The 10,560-nt window shown below is 33.2% G+C and overlaps 1 protein-coding gene across 2 annotated transcripts in view; it reads right to left on the reverse strand.

Moving 5' to 3' along the window:
* Window positions 1–10,190, reverse strand: part of LOC113517773 (fibrillin-2-like) — an 80,124-nt gene extending 69,934 nt beyond the window's left edge. For both annotated transcript variants that reach the window (XM_052892059.1, XM_052892060.1), the window contains exon 1: window positions 10,025–10,190. In XM_052892059.1, the coding sequence (XP_052748019.1) occupies window positions 10,025–10,027 (3 nt within the window). In that variant the 5' untranslated portion in view covers window positions 10,028–10,190. The remainder of the gene's footprint in view (window positions 1–10,024) is intronic.
* Between the last annotated feature and the right edge of the window lie 370 nt (window positions 10,191–10,560).

Raw genomic sequence — 10,560 nt, forward strand, 5'->3', positions numbered from 1 at the left:
TACTAACAATCCCTTTTCCCCCCTAACCAAATTGATTTCGCCCCCAGCCAACTTGGATTCTAATATTCTCGGCGAAATGCGGGCTAGGCTACTAGACAATGATTAATAATCTACAAATGCTTCTGAATACCCCATCAGAGATTATCATCATTATGTTAGCCATTAACTGTCCGCAGCCCCATAAAGAGGTTTTTGCTAGCAATTGCCACGGTTGGCAAGCGGATTGGCGCAATCAGACCTTGGTGATATTTTAAGAAGGAGACTGCTGCCCATCCCTGAACCATTAACCTGAATCAGTAAGTTCCTCAGTCGCCTCTTACGTTACCCACGGGAAAAGAAGGGGTCATGTCAAAGATTATTTATTTTAATAACTATTACATCTACATTAGCAAATATACAGATAGTGGGGGGAAGGGATTGCTAGTAATACGGATTATCAGTCCCATTGCTAACAATATACCCTAACAGGTCGACCTCCTCGTGGTCCACCCTGGAAACCATCGTTCTAAATTCCAAGTGTATTTATCACGATGGGCTAACTGACCTGCCTCTTCATCGTCACCTATCATCCCTCCGGGGTTACCATTCCATTATCATTCATTAATATATATATATATATATATATATATATATATATATATATATATATATATATATATGTATACATATATATATAGTGATTAAATCACTCCCGTCTATATCCCATCCGTTCAAATGTTACGTCATACCGTCCAGATAACCTTAGGGTAGGTTAGTAGATATGTATGTTACAAGAGATCTTGTAAATACATGTTCACCATGAATAAATACTTTATAATTCCAAATTATTTACCCACAAATAAGGACAATACAGTACAATGTAAATACTTAAAATAAACATAGCTTATGTAAAGTCTGAATGCAGTTACCATAAATGTTTAATTAACCAACAAACTCGATTTAAATGACGGAACTCCAGAAGACAGCACATACGACTTGCTGATAAGATCATAGTTAAACGAAGTTATTATTAGACATTATCATTAGAATTTTTAATTTTATAACATACTAACTGTATCTCGCGGCTTCGCACACGTGTATCAGTACATAATGTATTGCCTAAGTAAGGATATACACGTAACCTATCCGTATACACAATTTAATTCAAATCCGTTCGGTAGTTTTTGCGTGAAAGAGTAACAAACATCTACATATGTATTATATGAAACCGTATACTACTCATCGTCTTCCTACCCTTATTTCAATTATTATTTGGGGTCGACGTAATATGTTTTTATCCATAATATTACAAAAAGATTTAACTTTTAGGTTTGCAACAGGCCGCCTGCCTGATGTCAACTCTCATTGGGAAAAAATAATAATAGAACCATATACTACTATAATACTATACTAACTAACTTATACTGTGCTAATAGCAAGTTGCCGGGAGGAAAGGGATTGTTAGCAATGGAGTTTACAGCCCCATTGCTAGCAATATGCCTTATTAGGTCGACCTCCACGTGGTTCTCCCTGGAAACCATCGTGAACAATTCTTGTTAAATTCGTCACGATGGGCTAACTGACCTACTTCATTCTCATCTATCACCCTTCACTGGTGCTCCGCCAGCGTATCCCATTAGCGCAGGCGGGGTTATCATTCCATTTTCATCCATCAAAAAAAGAAATAGCAAGTTGCCTGGTGTTTAACAATTGGAAACATACACTTATATACTGGTAACAACATCTTCATTCATTCATTTCAACCATTTACTGTCCGCCGCTGAACATGGGTCTTTCCCGTAAACTGTCGTATATAACGGTCTTAAGCTACCTTCATCCACTGAGATGTTCAATAGACGCAGATGTTACTGATGGTACTACAGGGCAAAGTTGTCTAGTTTATTTATCTAAATTATTCTTTAGTACAAACTATGTGTACAAGGGGGCTTAATGTTAAAAGAATTCTCTCACAGTTGATTTTGTCCCTGTAGTAAAATGTTCATAGTTTAAAGTGGTAAATTACGTGATTTACTATCTTTTGTAAATTACAGATTTTGCTCCGCAAACAATGAGTTCAATCGTAAAAAACCTAATGTAGGAGCAATACGGGCACAACATTATAAATTTCGGCTCTAAACTATCGAAAATATTGCCTCACATACACATAATAAAAACAGATTCTTTAAAAAAAAGTATATTAAGGTTTCTTCAGAGTCGGCAACGCGCACGTGACATCCCTAGTATTGCAGGCGTCCATAGGCTACAATGACCGTTTACCATTAGATTATTTACCATCTTTGTGATATAAAAAAAGTGAATTGAAAATCTATTTCTCTTATAATCTTTAACATTATTAATAATTTAATTTGCAACCACTTAAACATGAAAACCGTCACTCCCTTCATGAATCTTCAACCTCATTAATAGTACGCGAAATGAAACTAAAAAAAAATGTCATATAAGCATCAATCAAGATGATTGATTGCTGTTATCACGGCAAAGTAATCGTGCGAGCAAACAGACAGACACAGGCGATGCGAGCGACGACCCGGTTTACACTAAGCATATTAGGTCAGGATTATGTGACGCACTGTACATAATTAAAACATAATATAATTAATAGAAGTCATTATTAATAGCCTTCTAATTATTTCTGCTTTTCCTTTATGATTTCATCATCATCATCATTTCGTAACATAAACCTCTCCTATAAAGGGGGTTTTATGATTTATAAAACAAAACTCTCTATGGCGTGAATTTACTGGGTACAGAGAAATAACACCCGAGTCCTCAGGAATGGCAATGCATGTGGGGTATCATGGGCGAAACAGTATACTCTGTTATGTCCATGGTACTGCTCATGTCTATAGGCGACGGTTACCACTTTCCATCAGGTGGGCCGTCAGCTTGTTTGCCATTCTAAGTTGTATAAAAAAAAACAAAAATCACCAGACAGAACGATGATTCAATCATCGATCAATATCAACAAACATCGAAAAATAATTATTCAAAAACAATTCAAATTTGAGAGAAAATCGAGCTCGAAAGACCAAAATTTATAGGAACGAAAGATATAAAATTTTTATTCCAATATTAAGATTTGTTTTAAAATACGTTTTAGTTTTTTTTTATTACAATTTAACAAAAAGAAATGTTAGAACGTACAAATTTGAAATAGGTAGCAGACCATAGAGTAAAAGATAAAATAAACACGTGTCTCGGGGAAAGACATTCACCGACTTCTAATTGGTGTCCAAAATGATGTGTGTTTTGTTGCATAGATAAAATAAAACTAATAAAAATAAATTCTATTTACTAGAATTAGATGACCATAATTATACAGTATTCGGCGTGTGGTCTTGACCTTTCCTTTTCCTTTCCCGTGGATGTCGTAAGAGGTGCTCAGAGGCGTAAGAGGAACTAAGCGAGGGCAAGGGACAGACCGGCAGCGTCCCTCTTAAAACATCTTCTAAGCCTAATTGTGGTTGCCAATCCACCTTCCAAGCGGGGCAACTACTGGCAAAACTCCCCACGGAGAAGGTTTATATTCACCAATGAACAGTTAAATGCTGATGTAAATTATATATTAATGAATTGATTTGACTCATATTTAGCAGTGGGCACTTAACGATACATTTTTTAGTTTCAAACAGTATAAAATATGCAAATATATTGAGACACAGTATGTACAGTCATTTCCTATCCGCAGTCACATTTTATACACAGAATAACCGAGTTAATATATTTTTAAATTCGTGAATGTTATTGTTTTTACATACCTACCTAGTTACTGGTTACATATAATATGCGCTTGTATATATAATATGAATGTGACCTAAAATTATGCAGGTGTTGAAAATTCGTATTAGTCAATTGAAATCATATTGACTTTAATGAAGCATTGTTTCATACAAATTGCGCTACTTCGTATGTCTAGCTAGAGTTTGCTGAAAATCCTAAATTAACTTTTTATACATCTATACTAAGTACGTAAGAAGAGATGAAATTAAAATAGAAAAAATATCTAATTTTAAATGTATAATAACCCAATGAACAAAGAACAATAACACACGACAAAAAAAAATTTTGAAAAACAAAAAAAAAAACGAACGTGCTTTAATGATAAAGTAAACTTAAACTCTTTCTATATCTTAATTCTACATTTAGTAAAACTTATACTAAATAATTTACTACAATTTAAACAAAATTATAATAGGACCAGTTATTTACGTAAGTAAAACCTATTGATTGAAAAAGACTCGTTCATTTCTTTGTATATTTATGAAACATTCTTTAATAGTATTTGTAATAAGACGGTATTTTAGTAACCCATATCATCCGTTATCCGTCAAACTACAAGTTAAAATTAATTACGTATATTGATAACTTGAAAATGGCTTCTTTTAACTAGAATGTTAACTCTATAAATGTTTAGCAAACGCCACTGTTATCACAAGTGCTGTGAGCACATGTGTGAATATGACGAAACTGAAACTGACCCTATGTCAAAGTATCCTAACATTATTTGGCGGTACTGGTATGTAACGAGGTCAAGGACGGGTTAAGTAATATTTACCGTTTTGTGAAGCCTAAGAATATTTCTCTTTTATTAGCGTCAATGTTGAATTGATTTTGGTCCTAATATTTCAACAACAGAGACTTTAATATACACTCGTTATTCTTAAATACACCGAAACGTGTCCTGTAAATAGATTTTGCTTTGCAACAAGCAGGATTTTGCTTTGCAAATTAAAACATTTTAAATCATTAAAAAAAAATTATATACAGCCAATGCAATAATGCAGAGTCCAAAATTCTGTCTACACATTGGAAAAATAATTATTAAAATCAGATTTGGAGAAAACATCGAGTAAATATGGATAGTCAAAAATCAGTTGAATTGGGACTCTTCTTCAATCCTTTTAGAAGATTCAGCATGGACACGTTATGCATTACTCCAAGAATGAATAGAATAAAGGAGTCAGAAGAGTACATTAATAAGTCACAATTAAAGCTCTTTATTTTGATTAATAGAAAAAAATAAGTGCTATTTTCCAAATAATATTACGGGAATTCCATCATCAAAGTGTTTTAGTCGAAAAATACTATCCAGAATCGATCTCAACACCGCATTTATTTAACACTTTATTGTTATAGATAACGGTACACAACCTCGTCAAAGGCCACCGTTGTATAGCCTCTGACCTGGCTTGCTTAGCGATGACTTTATTTACCCTCTAGAGTATTGACTACTCAAAAATTTTGATTTCGAATTCAATCTTATGATCCCTGGACTGTAGTCAAACATTCTCCAATTGAGCTTATACCATTCCAGGTAATTTCTCAGTGTGATGGTTTCTTGTAATTGTTTGTATTTATAATAAGTTTCCTACTATAATCTTTTGGAGAGAACAATAAAGAGTATTTATCTATCTATGCACTTCATTAATTAATAGTTATCAATAAATAAGTACATTTTATAAATGACTACCACACAGATGCACAATAAGAATTTTCGTAAAAATTTTGAAATGCTAATATTTTCATTCGAACGCAGAATCGTGTATATCGCGTTTCTTTTTCTTTTATTTTTTTTTTTTTTTTATTCAACGTAGAATAGAAAAAAAGCAGACGGCCCACCTGATGGAAAGTGGAAACCATTGCATATAGACATGAACAGTACCATGGACATAACAGAGTATATTGTGTCGCCCATGATACGTTGCCTGATCCTGAGGACTCAGGTGTTATTCCTCTGCAGCCATATCCCACCCTTCAAACCAAAACACAGTCATGCAAACATAACTGCTTTACGGTAGAAACATGAATGGGACCGTGGTGCCCAAGTGGTGCCCGTGGTGACCTGGTGATTATATTTACTTATATTAATAGTAAATCCGTCTAAATAGCTTTCTAAACTCCACATAATATTTGTTTAGTGCATAAGTCTACAATTAAAAACAACGACAAAAATATTTTAACAATAAAAATATAAAAAAAGAAAAGAACTAAAATGGTACCACTCAGCTACACGCTATGCCGCTGATTTTCGCTAAGACGACGATTGGTACGACATCATTGGTAGGAGTAAATAAATAGTTTTAATTGTAACGGGTATTTAGTCACCAACGATGTTATTTAATCCCCCTGACTATCGCGTATCACATTAAATCAGCCTATTTCAGACATAAGAGACCATTGATAGGTAACAAGGAAGCGAACGCATTACTCTGCACGTTTCAATGCGATCAAAGAACCACTTAGTATCGCACTTGGAACAAGAGATAGCTTTCTAATCCAATCTTAACATACAAAAGTATAAATCTTATGCATATATTTGAAATATATTTGAAGCTTAAGTTATGATCGGTGCATTGGTTGCAAATTGTAACGCACACAAAGGGCTTGCACCTACTAAACAATTTGCAAAATAAAAAACATAAAACTAGTCAAGTAATAAACACTCAACTGAGTTTAAAAATTCTTTCAATTATAGAAAACTACATGATATTTGCAAAAAAATTGAGACTCCCACAAAAATTATAAAAGTGTAACGCGAGGCAATAAAAATTTGCCTATTAAAGCTAATATAAAATACTAATTTATCTTTCTATCTATATGTCTGTGCGAATCCAGGATTGATCGCTATTTCAATAATAAAAAAATAAATATGGCTTTATAACCTATTCGTCTAAGAGGCCAAAATTCGATGAGAAAATTTTAATTTTATTTATAGGGAACTCAAAGGATCCTAACGATTTTACTTTCCACCATCGTTATCATATCAGCTATTAAGTGTCCACTGCTAAACATAGGTCTCCACCTATCAACAGGGTTTTGTCACGCTTGGCATATAAGTTAGGAACCGCATTTAGGCTTTGATGATATTTTAAAAGTGACGCTACTGCCCCATCCCTCGACCATCAAGTTCTTTACTGTACTTTCGTCCAGTATATTAGAAATTCAATCTCTTTGTCTCTTCTTATATCCTTACGGAAAATGACAACAAAAATTATATTTTTTTTTTACAACACAGGGGGCATGAGGTTCACCTGGTGGTAAGTGACTACCGCCGCCCATGATCACCCACAACACTAAAGGCATTGCAGGTGTGCTGCTGGCCATTTTGTGTAAATACAATAAATATATTGTCATTTATTCTATTAAGCAATTTCCACTGAATGTTTTTTAAACAATTTAAATATTTCTGATGGTTACGTACTATTGCACGTATATCATTCCATCGTATAATCTGTAGACACCAGTACCTTCTGGAACTTGTGTTTTTTTTTTATTAATTACTTTATTAATAACCTGAACATAGATCTACCAATCCACTCATTATGGATTGATGAATTATGAAGCATTTAAACCTCACAGATTGATTTAAAATCTAATATCTTTTTACACCCAAAAACGGGATCGATAAATCGAGATTCCAATAGTCCTGATGAGTAACATTTAATTAAGTTTAACATTACGAATCCCTACAAAGAAAAACACAGCCGTATAAATACTCCAATATTGTAAAACTATGACATAAATGTAGAAACAACCTTCTTTATCATTACAAGATACATTATAGTATTAATAATGCTATTTCCTAAAACAAAAACTACGATTACATCTTTGATGAAGCAAACAAGATAGTAACATTAACTTAGTCTAATAAATTAAATGATAACACACCAGTACTCGAATACAATGCCTAAAATGATATGCCACCATAAAATTACACAACCATTGGAAAACAAATAAAAGGGAAATCAACTTAAACATTCTGTACGTTATCGCTGTGCCGAAAGCACGAGTTCGTAATCATGAATCTAGTACACCAACTGTATTTAGTTTAACTAGTATTAATTCTATTAATGTCAGAAACAATATATTCCTATTTCATGCATTCAAAGGTCTAGAAGCGACAGCACAAAAGTAAGCTCATTTACACGAAAGCTTTTAAACAACGAATGTATTTGTTAAAATTTTATATGTTGATCAAACGAACATGCGGTCCACCTGATGGTGACTATCGCCGCTCATGAGGACCCGCAACATCAGAGAAATTATAGGGGCCTAGTGAACTTTTAAAAAGAAATATGCTCTTTTCTTGAATGTTACGAAATGTTAATGAAATATTTAAGAAATATTAATTCATATTTCTAAATATATTTAGTCCTGTATCCAAACCATGCCTAATGATTATAAAAAGTACCTATTACACGCAGACATGTTCATTAACTTCCTCTTCTCGAATATAAACAGAAAATTATAATATTTAATTTTGGAGTGTTTAATTCAGATATAGAGATATTCAGAGATATATTGCAATTCGGGATTGACGGCGTCACCTAATCTATACCCATCAGAGAGAAGAATTTTGTTAACTTTCTGCCAGTTTATAGCCAACTTATTTCAATTGTTTGTGTAAGGACATAACGACTATTCGTGACATATTCGCATCTACAATGTTAATCTAAAGATTATTTACATATTATTGTTCACCACTTGAGCAACTGGTAACCTTTCACCAACATGCATGATCGAGCCATAGTTATGATTTCAGGTTCTAAAATGTTATAATGTTCGCACCTCTGACAATGGCTCTTAAAGGGACAGTTAAGTGTCGGTTATAATTCATAACGACATACAGTAAAACATGGTATACAATAGAGAATTAGCTTGCATTGCAATAGGTATTTAGGGCCAATGCCGTCGAGTCTATTAATCTTGTTTTAGAATATGTTGACAAAGGATCTTACTTTATGTACAATAAAATGACATAATCACTGGTTTAACAGTTAGTAGGCAAATCTATCTGACATCATATGCAATTGCTTCTAAATTGGTAAGCAATAAAAGACACCGCCCTACACAATTATTGACTATCTTTTTAGTTTGGTAGTCAGCGTAAATATGGCTTTAAATCTAACCGCATGAGGTATTACTAGTTTTATAAATTTGCTAAAATCCGAATATTTGGGGTGGTATGAAATGATCTTTATCAGAATTCGTTATTGTAATTTAAATGTTAATAAAAATATATTTCTTGGTTTTGAAATAAACATTTTTTTTTTTATAATTTAATAAACCGTAAGATAATGCAAACTTAATTCCTACAGATTAGCATAAAACTAACGTTTCTTATAATTTATACCAGGTATGTTTCTAAGGGCTATTAATATAAAAATTGCTTCATCTCAAAACCACGAAAAAATAAAAAAAAAATATTTAAAAATTTTTATACTAGAATTAGCTAAGACTTAAGTATGAATAAAACATAACAATCAAATCTAACAGATGGCAGATTTTGACAACTGCAAGTTGAAGTTGCATTGACATCATCAACTGCTGCTTTTTGAAACAAAACCATTTCAAATATCCCAAACAAATGATATAGGACAATAAATACTTATAATAGAGACATGAGGATTCCCACACAACTGAATTTAGCGACGGACGTGATATGCTTCGCTGTGATTGCGCAAATCACTAGCCTTCGTACTGTTCCTACTCTGATAACAGGCTGAACAGTGGCCAACGTTTAACCCTGGCCCTATTTAGTGAGGATGTAGGAATCGTGCTATTTGTTTAACATATTTCTATAATAGATATATAATATCGTCGGCATTGTACAGATATTGTATCATGCTTGGATAATTATACTAAAAGTTGCTCGTAGCTATGTTTGTGTTCCAACAGTGAAATAAATTATAGAACTCCTTTTAAAAATAAAAACTATATCGATAGATAAATTTAGTTAGTAAATAAATTAAAATGTTGGAAATAAAATTATATTACGAAAGCTCTACATAAAACTAAAAAAAGTAACTTTTAAAATTTTCTATTTTAAAAAAAGAAAATTAATAAACTTAACCATAGTAAGTATAAAAAAAAAACATCAAATAAATAAAATATTTTTTCAGTCTCATTACGTAATACGATACCTATCTCTAGCTCTATTCGAGACAATAGGCGGCAAACACCCAGGATCCGTCCGGACAAAATTAAATGAACATTATCCTGAAGGATATATATCACAAATTACCATGCCACTGGTTTCCTTGGAGGGCACCCAGAGTAGTGCGCGAGGTGTGCGTGAGTGTCCAAGTCAGATGCCGATGATACGACCGGATGGTATATGGACGATAACGCGCTTAGCAGCGCACCGAAATGAGGAGCGCTTCGCTCGACACCACGCTCCCGACTGACAGCTAAAATTGCGAGCTTTATCAATGGGCAAACACAAGAAACGGCGCGCGCGCACGTTTGCCCAACCACTTAGATCGATAGTGCTTCCGTTACGTTATTAGTGGATGTTATTCTTCACCTAAATGTTTATTTATTACGCTCATTTTAACACTATTGCTTTGTGTACATTGTGTCTCTGATACTGTGTAAATGTTCGTAATATCCATAATTTCAAATGCTGATATAATGTTGACTCAGAGTTAACACTCTCTATTAATTTTATTTTCTCTCTTTCTTCTTCAGATAGTATAAATAATGCAACTAGAACTTTAATTTTATTTCAATTAGAATTTGTTTTATTAGAATCATCCATAACAACTTTAATTTCAATAA

This window comes from Galleria mellonella, unplaced genomic scaffold, assembly GCF_026898425.1.
Source record: "Galleria mellonella isolate WM207_F2 unplaced genomic scaffold, CSIRO_AGI_GalMel_v1 utg149, whole genome shotgun sequence".
Classification (NCBI taxonomy): domain Eukaryota; kingdom Metazoa; phylum Arthropoda; class Insecta; order Lepidoptera; family Pyralidae; genus Galleria; species Galleria mellonella.